Source organism: Hemiscyllium ocellatum, chromosome 23 (genome assembly GCF_020745735.1).
Source record: "Hemiscyllium ocellatum isolate sHemOce1 chromosome 23, sHemOce1.pat.X.cur, whole genome shotgun sequence".
Taxonomy (NCBI): domain Eukaryota; kingdom Metazoa; phylum Chordata; class Chondrichthyes; order Orectolobiformes; family Hemiscylliidae; genus Hemiscyllium; species Hemiscyllium ocellatum.
The window spans coordinates 52577891-52597157 of record NC_083423.1 but is presented as its reverse complement, the minus strand read 5'-3'; the positions used below and the strand labels follow the sequence as shown (position 1 = coordinate 52597157).

The 19267-nt window shown below is 45.5% G+C and overlaps 1 protein-coding gene across 8 annotated transcripts in view; it reads left to right on the top strand.

Annotated features, from left to right (window-relative positions):
- sox5 (SRY-box transcription factor 5) overlaps nt 1-12462 on the top strand; it is a 383477-nt gene extending 371015 nt beyond the window's left edge. For all 8 annotated transcript variants that reach the window (XM_060842999.1, XM_060843001.1, XM_060843000.1 and 5 more), the window contains 2 exons: nt 1365-1581; nt 9797-12462. In XM_060842999.1, the coding sequence (XP_060698982.1) occupies nt 1365-1581; nt 9797-10103 (524 nt within the window). In that variant the 3' untranslated portion in view covers nt 10104-12462. The remainder of the gene's footprint in view (nt 1-1364; nt 1582-9796) is intronic.
- Nucleotides 12463-19267: the final 6805 nt, after the last annotated feature.

Genomic DNA, 19267 nt, shown 5'->3' with positions numbered 1-19267 from the left:
ACTCCTTCACATGATTGGGCTCACTCAGCACGGTACAAGAATGACCTATGTTTTCATATTCATGAAACAAAGTGCTAGACATGGGCCACTACCCAAATTGCAGGTTCAGAAATCAGTCATGACTCTTCAGAAGAGTCAATAAATCAGTGATGATGATGAGATTTCCACTTGACAAGTATCAAGGACACCCATTTCAAGAATTAGCACCGGAGCCTGCCCCCTACCAGTTTCCTGTCTGGTAAAATCTTGGAGGAAGTAGGGAATGCATTGACTCACTGGGTGACATTCTGTGCTACTGTGGTGATGCATTACAACATGATGTTGAGGGAATAGGTGTGGGCCAGTCAAAGCCTTGGGCCTCCTCCTAATATTCCAACGTAAAAGTTTCATGAGCATCATGTGCCCTGAAATGCAAGCTGTGTGGTAACACAAGTCACGGTTTTAACTTGGGATGCAAATGTGGCACATGGTCATAGAGTCATACAGCAGGGAAACAGACCCTTTGGTCCAACGTTTCCATGCTGACTATAATCCCAAACTAAACTAGTTTGGGATTATAGTTTGGCCCATATCCCTCCAAACACTCCTTATTTATGTACTTATCCAAAAGTTGTGCATCCAGCACTTCCTGTGAAAGTTCATTCCACACAGAAACCACCTTCCGTGCAAAAAAACTTGCACGTCGTGTCTTTTTGAAATCTTTCTCCTCTCACCTTAAAAATACGCCTGCTAACTTTGAAGGCTGTCAGAGAACTGGGGACTGTTTAACAGAGGCTTGGGAAACACCCACGTCCAGGAGCGGGGTCTCCTTCCCGCCCAGGGGGAATGAATTTGGGTTACAGGGACCTGAGAGAACCATTTCTGGAATTAAATGAGAGTGTGCAGATGGAGTGTAGCTTTATCACTCCCGCTGTCAGGTGGTTAAGCATGGGAACAGGCTTACTCTCACATACCACAAGGACATAAAGGTTCTGAGTACAGTAGAGTGAGGAAATCCCTGACAGCATCAGGGAAACCACATTGGTTTAATCTCTCATCCAAAACAAAGTCTGTGGGGCAATACAGCCTGCCTTCTGCTAATGTTATAGGCTCAAGTCCTTCTGACTCAGAGGTGACTATTGTAAGAGCGTAATATTTGGATCAGAACAGTGACATTATTACAGCCTCTGAACAATGGAAGCCTGTTCACTCAGTATCCTGAAGGTTGTCCGAAACTGGTTGTGTTTCAGAAGTCAGTTCAGGAAACGTTGAGTCTGGTAGCCCCTAGAGTGCAAGTCTTTCCTTGTATTCAACTTCCCAACCACACAATGCCGCGAATCGTTGTCTGTGACTCAGTCTTTCTGATTTTTTTTGTGCTACCACAGGCTCTCGCTGGAAGGCCATGACCAACCTAGAGAAGCAGCCGTACTATGAGGAGCAAGCCAGGCTCAGCAAGCAGCACCTTGAGAGGTATCCGGATTACAAATACAAGCCCCGGCCGAAACGTACCTGCGTGGTGGACGGCAAGAAGCTGAGGATCGGTGAATACAAAGCATTGATGCGCAACAGACGCCAAGAAATGCGGCAGTTTTTCACCGTGGGGTAAGTAAGGTCGCAGCCGAATTGCTACTTGCCATTTTGCTTTTTTTTTGCAGTAGGCCTCGACGACTGCTTCCCAAATGTTGGTGCAGGAATGATGAAGATTCAAAACAATATTGGCCCCCAACTCCTCAGTCAGAAATGTTAGAGCGGCTCTACAGCGTTTAAGATTCGCTCAGGGCTCCAAAATGGCTGCCTGTGTGCTCACAAGGCCAAAAAGGTCAGTTCCTGCCCCTCACCACTCGGGGTGCTGAACCCACCCCTCCGTCCACCTCGCCTCACCTTTGGAATCCCACTTCCGGGCGGTTTGTTTAGGTCCCGTATGTGGAAGTGATGGTACAATGTACCACTTAAACCAGCTCTTAGAATAAATGTGACATCCCACTTGCATCCTCATACAGCCAAAGGCTGAGGGATAGGGAACGAGTCACCAAACAGAGCACAAGTATGTTTCGGAAGGAAATGATGTGGAGGAACCGGTGTTGGACTGGGGTGGACAAAGTTAAAAATCATACAACACCAGGTTATAGTCCAACAGGTTTATTTGGAAGTACAGCCCCCATCATGGCCACGCCCACAGCCACTTCTGCCCCTCACAATTCCTTATGCATCACACGTGACATCACTTCCGCCCCTCACATCATCGCTCACGTCACACGCTCAGTGACTTCTGCCACCCCTACTGCTGTGTCTGCCACCACTTCCGCCCCACCAACACCACTCACCTGCATGTGCCCCCCACATATCCCACTGTCACCATTCCCGGCCCCCAGAACCCTGAGGGGAACACCACCCCTGCTCATGACTCCACCCCCATTCCCCCCATCATCACACCCACTCCAGGTACTGGCTCTGCCCCCCCCACTCCCAGCTCCACACCCACACCAGATCCCAGCTTCCAGCCCTGCCGAGTTTTCAACATCCCTCCAGACCTTCCCCTCACTGAGGATGAATGATCAATTCTCAGCAAAGGACTCACCTTCATCCCCCTCCATCCACACATCAATGAATTTAATACACGCCGTGACGTCGAACACTTCTTCCACCGCCTCCGCCTCTGAGCTTACTTTCACAATCAGGACTCCCACCCACCTTCCGAGGACCCCTTCGCCCACCTCCAACACACTGCATCCACCTGGACACCCCACGCTGGCCTATTACTGCCCTCGACCTCTTCATTTCCAACAGCCGCCGGGACATTAACCACCTCAACCTGTCTACCCCCCTCCCCCACTCCAATCTCTCACCCTCACAACGCACAGCCCTCCAATCCCTCTGCTCCAATCCTGACCTCACCATCAAGCCAGCAGATAAAGGGGGCGCAGTGGTAGTCTGGCGCACTGACCTCTACACTGCTGAAGCCAAACGCCAATTCGAGGACACTTCTTCCTACCGCCCCCTCAACCATGACCCCACCCCCCCATCACCAAACTATCATCTCCAGACCATACAGAACCTCATCACCTCAGGCGATCTCCCACCCACAGCTTCCAACCTCATAGTCCGGGAACCCCGCACTGCCCGGTTCTACCTCCTTCCCAAGATCCACAAGCCTGACCACCCTGGCCGACCCACTGTCTCAGCATGCTCCTGCCCCACTGAACTCATCTCTATCTACCTCGACACTGTCCTATCCCCCCTAGTCCAGGAACTCCCCACATATGTTCGAGACACCACCCACGCCCTCCACCTCCTCCAAGACTCCGTTTCCCCGGCCCCCAATGCCTCATCTTCACCATGGATATCCAATCCCTCTACACCTCCATCCACCATGACCAGGGCCTCCAAGCCCTCCGTTTTTTCCTGTCCAGACGTCCCCAACAGTACCCTTCCACTGACACTCTCATTCGTTTGGCCGAACTGATCCTCACACTTAACAATTTTTCCTTCGAATCCTCCCACTTCCTCCAGACCAAAGGTTAGGCATGGGCACACGTATGGGCCCCAGCTATGCCTGTCTCTTTGTTGGCTATGTAGAACAGTTGATCTTCCGTAATTACACCGGCACCACTCCCCACCTCTTCCTCCGCTACATTGATGACTGCATTGGCGCCACCTCGTGCTCCCGCGAGGAGGTTGAGCAATTCACCAACTTCACCAACACATTCCACCCTGACCTTAAATTTACCTGGACCATCTCTGACACCTCCCTCCCCTTCCTGGACCTCTCCATCTCCATTAATGACGACCGACTTGACACTGACATTTTTTACAAACCCACCGACTCCTACAGCTACCTGGATTACACCTCTTCCCACCCTACCTCTTGCAAAAATGCCATTTTTATTCCCAATTCCTCCGCCTTCGCCGTATCTGCTCCCAGGAGGACCAGTTCCACCATAGAACACACCAGATGGACTCCTTTAGAGACCACAATTTCCCTTCCCACGTGGTTAAAGATGCCCTCCAACGCATCTCGTCCACATCCCGCATCTCCGCCCTCAGACCCCACCTCTCCAACCGTAACAAGGACAGAACGCCCCTGGTGCTCACCTTCCACCCTACAAACCTTCGCATAAACCAAATCATCCGCCAACATTTCTGCCACCTCCAAAAAGACCCCACCACCAGGGATATATTTCCCTCCCCACCCCTTTCCGCCTTCCGCAAAGACCGTTCCCTCCGTGACTACCTGGTCAGGTCCACGCTCCCCTACAACCCACCCTCCCATCCTGGCACCTTCCCCTGCCACCTCTGGAATTGCAAAACCTGTGCCCACACCTCCTCCCTCACCTCCATCCAAGGTCCTAAAGGAGCCTTCCACATCCATCAAAGTTATACCTGCACATCCACCAATATCATTTATTGCATCTGTTGCTCCCGATGCGGTCCCCTCTACATTGGGGAGACTGGGCGCCTCCTAGCAGAGCACTTTAGGGAACATCTCTGGGACACCCGCACCAATCAACCACACCGCCCCGTGGCCCAACATTTCAACTCCCCCTCCCACTCTGACGAGGACATGGAGGTCCTGGGCCTCCTTCACCGCTGCTCCCTCACCACCAGATGCCTGGAGGAAGAACGCCTCATCTTCCGCCTCGGAATACTTCAACCCCAGGGCATCAATGTGGACTTTACTAGTTTCCTCATTTCCCCTTCCCCCACCTCACCCTAGTTCCAAACTTCCAGCTCAGCACTGTCCCCATGACTTGTCCTACCTGCCTAGCTCCTTTTCCACCTATCCACTCCACCCTCTCCTCCCTGACCTATCACCTTCATCCCCTCCCCCACTCACCCATTGTACTCTATGCTACTTTCTCCCCACCCCCACCCTCCTCTAGCTTATCTCTCCACGCTTCAGGGCTCACTGCCTTTATTCCTGATGAAGGGCTTTTGCCTGAAACGTCGATTTCGCTGCATTTTGGATGCTGCCTGAACTGCTGTCCTCTTCCAGCACCACTGATCCATTATTTGGAAGTACAGCAGTCCCCCCGTAACCCGCGGGAGATACATTCCAAGACTTACTGCAGAAGCCTGAAACCATGGATAGGAGTGAACCCATTCATGTAACTGAGAAATTTACTGCTCCGACATCCTTCCTGTAATGGGAGTCGGAACCCCTAGGCGTGGTGGCGAGGTGCAAGTTCAGAGATGTGGGGTGGACGTTTCAGGTCATGAGCTCGGTGGCAGAGAGGTACAACGGTAACCGTAACAACGTACCGGCTCCTGCTATCAGTGCCATCCTCCGCAACCATCGCCCTCTGCCTTCACCCCAAGGGCATGCAGCACTTTTCAAACCTTGAAATGGGGTCACGTGGTGAACGGATTTGGGAAGCACCAGGTCAGCACTAGGAGATCATAGGAGAGATGGAGGCCATTCAACCCCTTTGGCATGTTCTGCTATACAATTTGATCATGGTTGATGTTAGCTCTATCATACTAATCCATGTGCTTGATACCTACTAAAAATCCACCAATCACTGTCTTGAATGCTCCAATTGCTCCTAGAGCACACAACCTTTAGTGGGAGAGAGATCCAGATTTATTCAACCCATTGGGTACTTCCTGTTTCACTCCTACCATAGCTAGGGTTCCAATTTTAAAATTCATCGCCCTTTTTCATGCTTTACCTCACCGTAGGAAACTGCTTCTCTGAATCTCGCCTCCCCCTTGTCATATTAAACACCCCAATTAAAAGATCCCTCAACTTGCTAAATTGAAGGAGCCCACACCATGGTGTCCTCATAATGTCAGCCTCGTTGTTTCTTTGTTGAGCCTGGCGGACAGGGAGAATGCTTGCAGAAGTTCCATCCTGCTTTATTATCCTGGGACGATGCCAAGGAGCACAGATCTGGGTTTAAACCTGGAAGCTGTCCTTGTCGTATCACTGATCAGCCATGTTGGGCAGTGACCTACACACTGACATGTTGGGAAAATTCCTTTCCCCTCTTTTTACATTTAAAAAGCCAAAAAAAGTGTAAACGTCATCGTGATTTGCGTTGCTTTCAATTGCATTCATTACTCATCTCTGGTTAGCACACACACAGTGAAGGATCTTCCAGACTCCAAGGAAATGAAGGCATTCCCATTGTGTCATTAATTCAGGAGTTTCTGGAAATAGGTAATGGTGTGGTGTTGATGGGGGAGGTGGTGTCGGTGTGATTGAAATCCCCCCTGGTTTGTGGGACAGATATAAGTTCCTCAGCTCAATGTGTTTTGTTATGGATAGGCAACAAACACTGTTTCTTTCATTGGATATGGGCATCGCTGGCAAGGCAGCATTTATTGCCCATCCTTGAAGCGATCAGCTTGCTAGGGCCATTTCAGACGGTAGTAAAGAGTTAACCATGTTGTTATGGGTCTGGAGTTACCTTTCGGCCTAAGGTAAGGATGGCAGCTTTCCAGCCTTAAAGGAAACCGTGAACCAGATGGGTTTTTACAGCAGTCAGTGATGGTTCATTCGTCACCATCACGAGACTAACTTTCCATTCCATATTTCCTAATTGAAATTAAATTGTACCAGCTACCCCTATGGGAGCCTGGGCCTCCAGGCAGTGAGTATTTTGCTCAGTTAATCGATGCTGGATAACATAGTTAGCCATGCATCGGGACCTTGCTCAGATAATCCGAAATTCAGTTATTTGAATGCCATATGATCGAGGTTCCTGTGTAATTTTATTTAAGTGAACACTGACAATATCAAAATCAACACTTCACACTTGGCATGAGGAGAACCATCTCCCAGTAGTCACAGAGTCACAGTCATACAGCAGGGAAGCAGAACCTTGGGTCCAACCAATCCATACCAAACATAATCCCAAACCAAACATTCCACCTAGAGTTGTAGAATCACAGAGATGTACAGTATGGAAACAGACCCTTCGGTCCAACCTGTCCATGTGACCAGATATCCCAACCCAATCTAGTCCCACCTGCCAGTACCTGGCCCATATCCCTCCAAACCCTTCCTATTCATATACCTATCCAAATGCCTCTTAAATGTTGCAATTGTACCAGCCTCCACCACATCCTCTGGCAGCTCATTCCATACACGTACTACCCTCTGTGTGAAAAAATTGTCCCATAGGACTCTCTTAGACCTTTGCCCTCTCACCCTAGACCTATGCCCTCTAGTTCTGGACTCCCCGATCCCAGGGAAAAGACTTTGTCTATTTACCCTATCCATGCCACTCATAATTTTGTAAACCTCTATAAGGTCACCCCTCAGCCTCCGATGCTCCAGGGAAAACAGCCCCAGCCTGTTCAGCCTCTCCCTATAGCTGAAATCCTCCAACCCTATCCTGTTGTAATCTGAGGTAACCCTCTTCGCTGTCCACTACATCTCCAATTTTGGTGTCATCTGCAAACTTACTAACTGTACCTGTTAAGCTCGCATTCAAATCATTTATGTAAATGACAAATAGTAGAGGACTCAGCATCGATCCTTGTGGCACTCCACTGGTCACAGGCCTCCAGTCTGAAAAACAACCCTCCGCCACCACCCTCTGTCTTCTACCTTTGAGCCAGTTCTGTATCCAAATGGCTAGTTCTCCCTGTATTCCATGAGATCTAACCTTGCTAATCAGTCTCCCATGGGGAACCTTGTCAAACGCCTAACTGAAGTCCATATAGATCACATCTACGACTCTGCCCTCATCAATCCTCTTTGTTACTTCTTCAAAAAACTCAATCAAGTTTGAGACATGATTTCCCACGCACAAAGCCATGTTGACTATCTCTAATCAGTCCTTGCCTTTCCAAATACATGTACATCCTGTCCCTCAGGATTCCCTCCAACAACTTGCCCACCACCGACATCAGGCTCACTGGTCTATAGCTCCCTGGCTTGTCTTTACCGCCTTTCTTAAACAGTGGCACCACGTTTGCCAACATCCAGTCTTCCGGCACCTCACCTGTGACTATCGATGATACAAATATCTCAGTAAATGCCTGCCTGCTACTGGCCCATAACCCTCCTATGATCTCCCATGACTTCCCATGAATATTATTCCCATAAATAATATATAATTATTTATATTTCTACATGAACCCTTTCGACTATAAAAACTGCCTGGCCTATTCTTGCTCATGTTCTCTTTAGCTAATTATTATGTAGAGAAAGGACTGCATTCGTTTCTCATCTCTGAGCACTCACATAAATAACAGTAGGCCATCTTCTGGACTCTGTGGAAGTGAAGGTATTCCCACTGTGTCATTAATTCCGGAGTTTCGGGATTTTGAGCCAGCACCATGCAGGAATGGTAACCCACAGCCAAGTGGCAATGGTGCAGGAGTTGGAGGGAATGTGAGGAGCTGATTATGTTTCCATGCACTTGCTGACCTTGTCTCTCGAGGTCATGAAGAACCTGTTCCTGTCAGAAGTAGCTTTGCACCATGAAAGGCAAGGGCTGTGACAGTTCTTGCAGTGACTCATCACAAGGACACTTCTGGCTGATAGAACGGCAGTGCTGCCAATATACCACAATTAACTAGGGCCCATCTGCCTTTCCGGCTGTTTATTTGACAATGTTATACATCAGTGAAACACTGACCTTATATAATTTGTATAATGGAGTTGTGTACTTCAACATATTTGCCCACTGCTGGGACACGAACACTGATGGAGGGGAAATATTAGTTTGCTTTCTAAATCCTTGACTTTTGTCAGAATCTCTGTGATGGGAGAAAGGTTGATTTGGGCCAATTTGCTATTTAATTGGTGACAGCAGAGAGGTCCCAAGTGGATTCCAACAGATTTTCTCACCACCATATTGAGGTGCTCCAATGTTTCTGCCTTGACTATGAATCATTGTGTGTTGTTATGCTTTTGAGTCTACTCATTTAAAGGGCAGCGGAAGCAGACTGATGCGTATATTTCTAAATGAAACTGAGTATATACATGAGAAGGAGGAATTTGCAAGGCTTTGGGGAAAGAGTGGGACTAAACAAATAGCTCTTTGAAAGAGCTAGCATCGGCACTGTAAGCTGAATAGCTTACCAGTATGGTTTTATGGGTTCAGAGATTTTATAGCGCCATCACTGTTGGGAGGTTGCAATTACAGTGTGACAAACCTGTATTGGAAGTTTCCACTAGGTGATACAATCAAAGAGATGTACAGCATTGAAATAGATCCATCAGTCCAACTTGTCCATGCCGACTCGGTATCTTAAATTAATCTAGTGCCATTTGGCAGCAATTGACCCATATCCCTCTAAACCCTTCCTATTCACGTATCCATCAAGATGCCTTTTAAATATCATCATTGTATCAGCCTCCACCAATTCCTCTGGCAGCTCATTACATGCATACACCACCCTCTGCATGAAAAAATTACCCCTTAGGTTCCTTGTAAATCTTTTAAATCACATTAAACTTATGCCCTCTAGTTTTGGACTCCCCTACCCTGTGGAAAAGACATTGACTATTCACCCTATCCATGCCCCTCATGATTATATAAACCTCTATAAGGTCAGCCCTGAGCCTCTGATGCTCCAGGGAAAACAGCCCCAGGTTATTAAGCCCCTCTGTATAGCTCAAACTCTCCAACCCTGGCAACCTCCTTATAAATCTTGTCTGGACATTTTCAAGTTTAACAGCATCTTTTCTATTAGCTGTGTGGATAGGGAGATGCACAACGGACACTGTCAGCCTAATAATGTATTAAGGGATGGGAACAGAAAGTGAGGTCTGTTAGTCAGGAGACAAATGCAGCTGTAGCTACGTTCTCCAGCAAAGATCCGTGCCACTATTAACATGTAGTTGTCTCTGTATCAACAGGCAGCAGGGTCAGATCCCCATCACGACAGCTGGAGTGGTGTATCCTGGGGCCATCGCTATGGCTGGGATGCCATCCCCGCGGATCCCGTCGGAGCACTCGAGCATGTCGAGCAGCCCGGAGCCCAGTATGCCAGTGATCCAGAGCACTTACAGCCTCAAATCCGGGGAGAGCCAAGCGAAGGACGAGCTGAGGATCAACGACATGAACGGAGGGATGTACGATGAGTACGAGGACGAGGAGGAGGACGACCCAGACGCAGACTACGGCAGTGATGACGAAAACCAGGTGGCGGTGCAAGCTGACTGATAGGAGGTCAGGAGCTTTCACCGACGAGTCTGAATCCATCGGTCTGGTGCATCCTACCAGGGGCCAAACACATTTTGACTATCCAATACACTGACTGTTACTTAAAACTATTTAGTCTTAATAAACAGGATATAGTCAGAACATTGCTGGCTATTAGACCTGGGCCTATGGTACGGGCGTGGGAAAAAAAATGATAAGCTATGGGTAAAACAATGCCAGTAAAATCAGCTGCTAACCCCGGCACTGACGTCTTACCCTCCTGAGGTTTGTCTAGACTGTCATTCTTATAAGATTCTATAAATTCTCACTCAGGTACAAAGTGCCAACAAGTGGCTTGTGAATGTGTTTTGTTGTTATTTTTGTGCCACAATAAAAGGTGTTTTTTTTTGTTCACATTTTTGGATGGATCAAGGTAAAAAGAAACAAGTTTTTCTGTTCGCTCTCGAGTTACCTTTGATTCAAAGGAGTCTATTTTCTTGAATATATCAGCACACTGTTGCACCCTCATAGAGTACTTTCGATTTTTTTTGTTGTTTGTTGCACATCATTTTAAAATGCAACTCTTAGCAAGTGCCAAAATGTGTAATTGTTGGAATTAGTTCATGCGCTTTCCTACAGTCTTAAGCTAGGGATATTGTTGGGTCTTAGACAATCCCAGACACCTTTCCATACCAGCAGCTGTAGGAGATAGTAGGTGCAGTTCTCAGGTGAAAGGGGAAATAACTGAAGACGTGTGAAACTTTTTATTACGTAAGTTGTGTGTGCGTGTGCGTCTGCGAGTGTGAGTGGGTGTGCGTGGGTGTTATGGTACTTTATAAAGGTGTCGGAGACAGTGATAGCAAAGCAGCGTGGGAGAATGAAATTCCAGGTCCTCAGCGTCCACTCCGACACCTTCCGCAGCGAAGCCGCCATTTCTCTCCCCTCCCTTCCTCCCCTCCCCTGCCGTCATTCAGCTGAGGCAGATGCTTCCTTCAACTCTCTTTGCTGTCTATGTTCGAAGCACTTAGAAAAAGAAAAGGGGGCGTTGGGGAAAACGAACCGGCATCCAAACTCAGAAGCGAGGCTTGTTTCTGTCATAGAGTTTGCCGTTAGCCAGGAACGTGCCATTCTGGCGATGGCGCAGTTTGTGGAAACAGACACCATACCTCCAATGGATTTTGGGCGTTAGAAACTTTCTTCCCCCTCACCCTAAATAATACAATTTTGGATAAATGGAAATAAAATGCTTTGTTGTTAAAGGTGGACTAGCTGATCATATACTGCATGTCAGTGTTTAATTTGTATTTTTTGACTGTATTTTTCAATTTTAACTGCCTCTTAATAGTGTACAATGATGATCAGCTATCCCCCAGTTAGTAAGTTATGTATAATTTATTTCTTCAGTTCTATCTAATTGATTGGCAATGCAGCATTCTGTAGCTGTAGATATTTAAGGCTGGTAATTTAGATATAAAGTTTTTTTCTTTTTTTTGTTCTTTAAGTCCTAGTGATGTCATGTTATGATGTTTAATCAACAGGCGTGAAAATAATTGGACTGTTTCTTGGGACAGAAATGAGACTGTTCACATAATCTCATTTCGTATTTAATTGTCATGGTCACTTAGAGCTGATTCGCTAAAGCACTCTGTAATGGAAAAGAAAAAAAAATTGCCAATTTTAAGAAAAGAAATACAGGTGTTTTATATCACTTTATGTAAAATGTGAAACCAGTTTTTGTTTTTTTTTCTCTCAACTGTGTGAACAAACTTCTGACTTGTGTGAGGCTTTCGTCTCACATTGGCTGGGCCTTTTCCACCATTTCTTTTTTTGGCGCTCTGTTTATTTATATGACTCTAGACTACAAGAGTACTTTGTTTTAGCTCCAGTAAGGTTTCACCATGATTTTGTGGCTGTGAGCCGTTTGTGATCTACATGCCAACAATGGAAACTGTGTCGGAGTTTTCGTTTGTTTTTCGCTATTTTTGATTTTATCCTTTTTTCTGTATTTTTCTTTTCGTTCCTGTTCAGACCTCTCATTTTGCATTCTGTAATTCCCAATCTCAGACTACTCAGTTCTACTGATGCTGTACTGTTTTTTAAAAAAGAAATGTATTTATTGGCCATCACTGGCTCTAAAAATTATTAGACACAGATTGTGTTCAGGAAGACAATCAAATTGAGTGGAGCTTAAAACAAAGTAAACTGAATCTACCATCTCACTTGAAATTTAAAGAAAGATATGTAAATATAACATAGAATTATAGATTTATATTTTGTTCATAACACATAGTGTAATATAAGTTGTATATTTTCATGTTTTTTTGTTTATGTTATCATTCATGCCACAATAAAAGTAGAGTACTTGTACTCTGAAAAAACAGACATGTGTTAACAGCATCTGTTTCTGTCTTACCCCCTATAGCCTTTAGCAGTTCCAGACACTAATAAAAAGAACTTTGTGGTCCATAAGCTCTCTAAGTTTTCTTTGTTCTGCATGGCCTATTTATTTCAGTGCACAGTACCTTTAAATATTTTGCGAGGGGTGTGTGGTATCTTAAAGGGAACTGCACTGTACTTTCATGGCCGCACATGTTGGCAGTTTATGAAGGAAAACTGATCGTGCCATATCTTTGGGTCTGTCCAGCATTTGCAAAGTTTCTTTATCTGAAATAAAAAGCCCAAAATCAAAAGTGTTGAAATGAAACACCTTCCCGTTCCTCTGCCTCGTTTCTCAAGTGAAATCACCGAGGATTTTAAAAAAAATCCATAAGTTTATGTAATGTTCTCCATAACCTCCAAGTGTCTCCTAGCTGATGAATTTGAAGTGAAAGGCATAGGTCAGTTGGTACACAGCAAGATTTCTCAAAACAAGATAAATTAACCAGACCGCTTATCGCAATGATGTTCATCGAGGGATTGGCCAGGACATTGGGGGAGCACCTCTTTCTTTCTTTGAAGTAATGGCACGGGATCTGTTTTTCAAGAAGATAAATATCACGTCCGCATTTGAAAACTAACGTGGAGGTTAAGGCAGAATCCAAGTCATCCAAGATTCGACAAGCAGCTTACTGTGACTTTAACTGGTCCTAACATAAAATGTAGTGCGAAGTGGGTTTGGGTCCAAAGCAAAATTTAATGCTTAACTCAACATTGCTGTTTATACCTCTTGATACTGTACTGATTTTGATTCAATCATGATTAATGTAGCCAATTGCTTTCTTGAAGAAATATTTTCCCTACTAAACATTATTTCTGTGTCCAGGATATCATACTACCTCCCTTTCTTTGCTTATTCACTTCCAATCTGCCATCTGAACCCTGCTAATCTTTCATCCATTCACAAACTCAAGTGTTCCTCTATAACCTGTGGAAACACGGTGCTAATTGATCTTCTTTCCCCATTTCTCCATTGTGATCTTCTCCCATCCTCTTTGACAGGATCTCCTCCATTAACCTCACCGTTACTGTGGCTGCTTTGTTACATCTTACTCAAACTTTTATTCTGCCTGACCCATCACAAGGCTTCCCAGTCTTCTCTTCAAACCCTCCCAAGTGCGTATACTGTCATCTCCGCCATTGTAAAGAATGCCTACTCTCCCCCTTTCATCTGCTTCAACACCATCGCTGCCTATTCTCCTTATAACAACATAGCACCTTCAATCATAGAATTCCAAGTTGCTTCTTGGGAATGGGATAAAAACCGCGGCCATGCCAAGAAATGTTAAGATAGGTAACCGCAACTGGGACTGAGCAGGTAAGTTCGAAGGAGTGTCCTGAAGGAGGAGACAGAGATAGGGAAGTGAGGATGTTGGAGTGTTTGGGACCCACTCAGCTGAAGGTACAGCTATCAACGGTGGAGTGATGATATACAAGGGTACTCACAAGAAGCCAGAATTAGAGGAATGCCTCAACATGGAACTCAAAGGGGTGACAGAAATAGGGAATAGGACACGGAGTAGGCAATTCAGCCGCTTCAGCCATCACCACTTAACTAGGTCACGGCAGATGATGATCAACACCATTTCCCTGCTCTAACTCTGTATCCTTTGATACCCTTAATACTTGAGAAAAATAGGAGAGGTCAAAGCAATGGAATGATTTAAACACAATGAGAATTTTAAAACCAAGATGTCACAGATGGAACAAAAGCAAAATTGCAGCATTTGTGGAGAGAAAGCAGAGTTAACATTTCGGGTCAAGTGACCTTTTCTCAGGACTCCCCCGAACTTGACCCGAAACATTAACTCAGGATTTCTCTCCACAGATGCTGCAGGACCTGCTGAGCTTTTCCAGCAATCTCTGTTTTTGTTTCTGATTTGCAACATCCGTAGTTCTTTCAGTTTTTTTTATTTTATTGCAGATGGAAGTAGATGAAGGACGGGGGCAACTGATGAATGGAATGTTGAATAGAAATTAGCAGAGTAGGCCATCCAGCCCTTTGAGCTGATCATCCAACTCAATATCCTGTTCCCGCTTTTGCTCCATACCATTTGATCCCTTTAGCCCTCTCTGTATCGATACCTGTAACTCTTTCTTGAAAAACCAGGTGCATATTGGGAAATGGGTGACAGGGATTTGAATAAGGTTGCGTTTAAGCAGACAGCAAGAAGAAAGGCCAGACACGGTTTGCATTTTGCAAGAATTAAGACTAACAAAGACTTTAGAAGCTGGGACTATGCTACTGAGCTGGATTTAGGTATTCTTGGTATGGATTTATAGTCAGCAGTTTACTTCAAAATCAGGTACAATACCAAGGTTGCTAGGTGTTATCGGGTTCAATGTGAGTCATTGACCAGACAGGGGCATTGAGTTAGTGCCAAATGAAATCATAACCAGGATACCTGTTTATGACAGTGGGCAATGGTTTCAACATTTATTTGTGTGAAATTTCTGCTCATTGAGGAGTGGCTAAGCACACAAGTGAGATCACTCAGAGAGGATGGAGGGAATTGAACTGGATGACACTACAAGGGAACCAGATGCCATCAACGTAGCTGTGGAACTTGGTTTTGTCGCTTCAGGTGGTGTTTCTGAGAAGCAGTGTGTGGATAAGAAATAGGAAGGGGGCAAGGATAGATTCTTGGGGGTGACTAAAGATGAAGGTGCAAGATCAGGAAGAGGGAACATTGCAGGTGATTCTCCACCTTTTATGAATAGACAAACCTAGAACCAGATCAATGGTATGCCATCCAGCTGGAGGTCAGAGGTGAGGTCCTGACAGAGGTTAGAGTGCCAGGTAGGTTGAGAAGATGAGGAGGGACAGATTATTTCTGTCACAGTTCCATAGGATGTCATTTTTGGCACTGATTTTACTACTATTGCACAGTGGATGCTTGAAGGGATTCAAGTGTAGAAATGGGGGGGGGAGATTCAAGATGGCAGCGACCCAGCAACTCTGAGTCTGTTGTGCTCTGCCTGAGACTTGGGCAAAATGGGGAACCTGCCTTCACCATACCTTTTAAATCATTTAAAATAGCTTTTGCCCAGCATAGTTAGTTATTTTGCATCAAACTTGAACAGTTTGGTGTTGTTCTTAAAATGACTAAGGGCAAAAATTCCCGCAGTTCGCAACAGGCAGAGACCCCTCCCCCACCCCCTCCAGCAGCAGCGGCAGGGATGTCTGCGGCCGCCCCAGGGGACTTACCTGCAGAGGCGAGCCTGGTCTCCATGATTTACAAGCTGCAGGAGAAGATCGAGGCCTTCATCGAAGAATCCAGGTCCAGGTGGGAGTCGCTCTCGGTCGTGCTGCAGAAGCACGACTGAGAAATTGAAAAACTCGAACACCGCGTCGGAGGGGTGGAGCAAAAGGCCGCGACCTCGGAAGCTGATGCCGAATCGGCGGTGGGCCAGGTCTGGGCTCTCGAGCAGCGAGTCTGGACCTCGGAGGAGCTCATCGACGACCTCGATAATCGGGCTGTCGAAAAAATATTCGGTTGATGGACCTTCCCGAACGGAAAGAGGAAGGCCAGCTCACAGGATTTTTGGAGCAATGGCTCCCTCCAGTATTAACGTTGGAGTCAGGATCAGGCCAGGTACGGTAGAGTGGGCCCACCGGGTTGCTGTAAGCAGGTCCAGGTCGGACCAGCGCCCACTGCTATAAAGAGAAGCAGATGCTCTTGGAAGCCTCCAGAGTCCTCGGAAGGATGCCCAGGCCATGGTGCACAAGGGTTCCAGAATAATGTTACTCCAGGATTTTTCTCCAGACGTAGTCCGCAAGAGGAGGGCATTCGAAGAGGCGAAGAAGCATCTAAGAGACCTAAATATCCAATACTCCTTAGGTTCCCCGGCAAAGCTGCGCTTCAGCCACAATGAATCCGTATACAACTTTGGATCACCGGAGAAGGCTAAAGAAATCTTGGACTCTCTTAAATAGACCGTGAGACTTAAACCGTATGGATAATGATTTTATGTTGCTACCCACCAGGTTTACCCTTTTTTCCTTCTCCATCCTTTTTTGTTCATTACCTTCTCGGGGGGCGGGGCGGGGGGCTTATTTGTTATTCACTATGTGATTTTTTTTTACAGGCTGTGTGGCTTATTTAATTTGTGTGAGAGGGGTTTTATTTTGTCCTACCTTTTTTTTAGAGCGGGGTTCTCTTCTTCCGCCATGTTACTTAGTTTTCTAATAATTGCTGGGATTGTAACTTTGTAGTTTTATATATTTATATTTTGTATTGTGTTTGCTAAACGCACCTAGGTGTTGGTGTGGGGGGTAGGGAGGGGCGCAGTGGGTCTCTCACTTTTAAATTTGGTTGTTTACAACACTTGAATTTGTCTACTCCATTTTATAATGCCTGGGCCGAGGGAGGGGCACTAGTTAGGAGAGGTTATGGTGGGGTTATTGACAAGTAGTTATGCCCCCTGGGAGCAAGGGGGAAAACCTCCTTTCAAATGTGTTTTGTGTTGTTATCTTCACTTAGGAATAGTTTTTAATTGTGTTGGTGTAAATGTCTTAAAGAATTTTTGCTTTTGTGAATTTTACATGGTCTTTATTCAAGATGTTTTGGGTGGGGTTCTTCCTCCTGGGCGGTCTCGGGCTGGCCTGGACAATCATGGCTAGCCATTCGCTTAGGTGGTGCCCCTGGACTGTCAAAGGGAGTAATTCACCAATCAAAAGGAAAAAGATACTATCAAACCTTAAAAAAGAAAGGATTGATATAGCTCTCTAATAGGAGACTCATCTACTTGACAAAGAACACTTAAAATTACAACAGGGTGGATTTGATCAGGCTGTTTTCTTTTAGTTCAAAAAGTAGGGGAGTAGTCATTCGCATTCGGAAGAATCTTCCTTTCAAAATCTTAAGCCAGATAAAAGATGAATCTGGACGGTATATACTGATCAAAGCCCTCATAAATGGAGAGGAGTATGGGATTTTGAATCTTTATTACCCCCCGGCACACCCCTTCAAATTTGTAACAGAAGCGTTTTCCAAGTTGATGGCTTTTGGGACCCGCCATACAGTTATAGGAGGAGATTTTAATTGTATTATGGACTCAAAGACAGATAGGATACCCAAGAATATTATGGTATATCTCTTAGATCTAGACAATTGGCGGATCTGAATAAGGAGCCAGGGCTAGTAGATGTGTGGAGGTGCCTTCATCCCCAGGGCAGAGACTTTACTTTCTAATCTAACCCACACCTCCCTCAACCCTTTTGAATTCCATATTGTCCTGCAAAAGAGGTAATCTAGCAATCGCTGATCATGCCGCAGTATATATGGAAATTAAGACGAGGGATGATGGGACAGGCCCCCAACATTGACGTATGGATTCTTTCTTAATGAAGTATAGCAAATCTATAAAATATTTTCCTCAGGAATTCAAAACCTTTCTGGAAATTAATTCAGGTACAGCCAGTAACCCGTCGCCGATGTGGGAGACCATTAAGGCTTATGTGCGAGGTTTGATCATCTCATATTCTGCGACCCAGAAAAGACAAAAGGGAGAACAACAGCGCCTGCTCAAGGCTCGCTTGAAGGCAGCTGAGACAGTGTATGTTGATAGGCCCTCTATTACTAAGCTACAAAAGATCACAGCCCTTAGGGCAGCCTTGAATACAGCACTTACCCAAACAGCAAAGAGGGAAATATTATTTGCAAAGCAAAGATTATATGAATATGGCAACAGGCCTGGCAGATACCTAATGTATCTTGCTAGGGACAAAAAAGCTCCTCAAGCTATCACGTCCATTAGGGAAAGTGCTGGTACTCTGACTTGTGATCGTAAAAGGATCAATACAGCCTTTAGAAAGTTCTATTTTGAATTGTATAAATCGCAGGACTGTGAGGATGGAACTAAGAAGGTGGAGTCCTTCTTTAAAAACTTGGCCTTCTGGATTTAACCTCGGAACAGGTGTCGATCCCGAATGCCCCCCTGACAACCCAGGAAGTACTCGACACAATTAAACAGCTTCAGAGTGGCAGAGCACCTGGACCAGACGGACTCCAGGTTGAATTTTATAAAGAATTTATAGGGGAACTGGCTGGTCCACTCACAGACATGTATAATTACTCACATAGTCAGGGCTGCCTCCTGCCTTCATTGAGAGAAGCAAATATTTCTCTCATTCTTAAAAAAGGAAAGGCCCCAGAAGATTGCTCATCATATAGACCAATGTCCTTGCTAAATGTGGATTTTAAAATCCTTTCTAAAACTTTAGCATTAAGATTGGAGAGGGTCTTACCGTATATCATAAAAGAGGACCAGACAGAGTTTATCAAGGGCCGTAGGTCAACTAACAACATTAGAAGGGTCTTAAATATGATACAAGCCTATCAACAAGGAAGAATACCTGGATAGTTGTCTCTTTGGATGCGGAGAAGGCATTTGATTGGGTAGAATGGCCATATCCTTTTTATACACTGGAAAGGTTTGGTGTTGAAGAGATATTTTCTAAATGGGTCTCAATACTATACAATGACCCCAAAGCAGCTGTGATTACCAATGGTTTAGGTTCGGATAGCTTCAATGTGGGTAGGGGCTGTTGTCAGGGATGTCCTTTCTCACTGTTATTATTCACGCTATTAATCAAACCACTCATGGAAGCTATACGTACTGACCCTAACATAGTGACTCCAAGGGTTGGTTCAGGTAAACATAAAATCACTCTCTAAGCAGATAATGTCCTCCTTTTCTTAAGTAATCCTTTGATATCCATGCCCCGCTTAATTCAAGTAATTAAT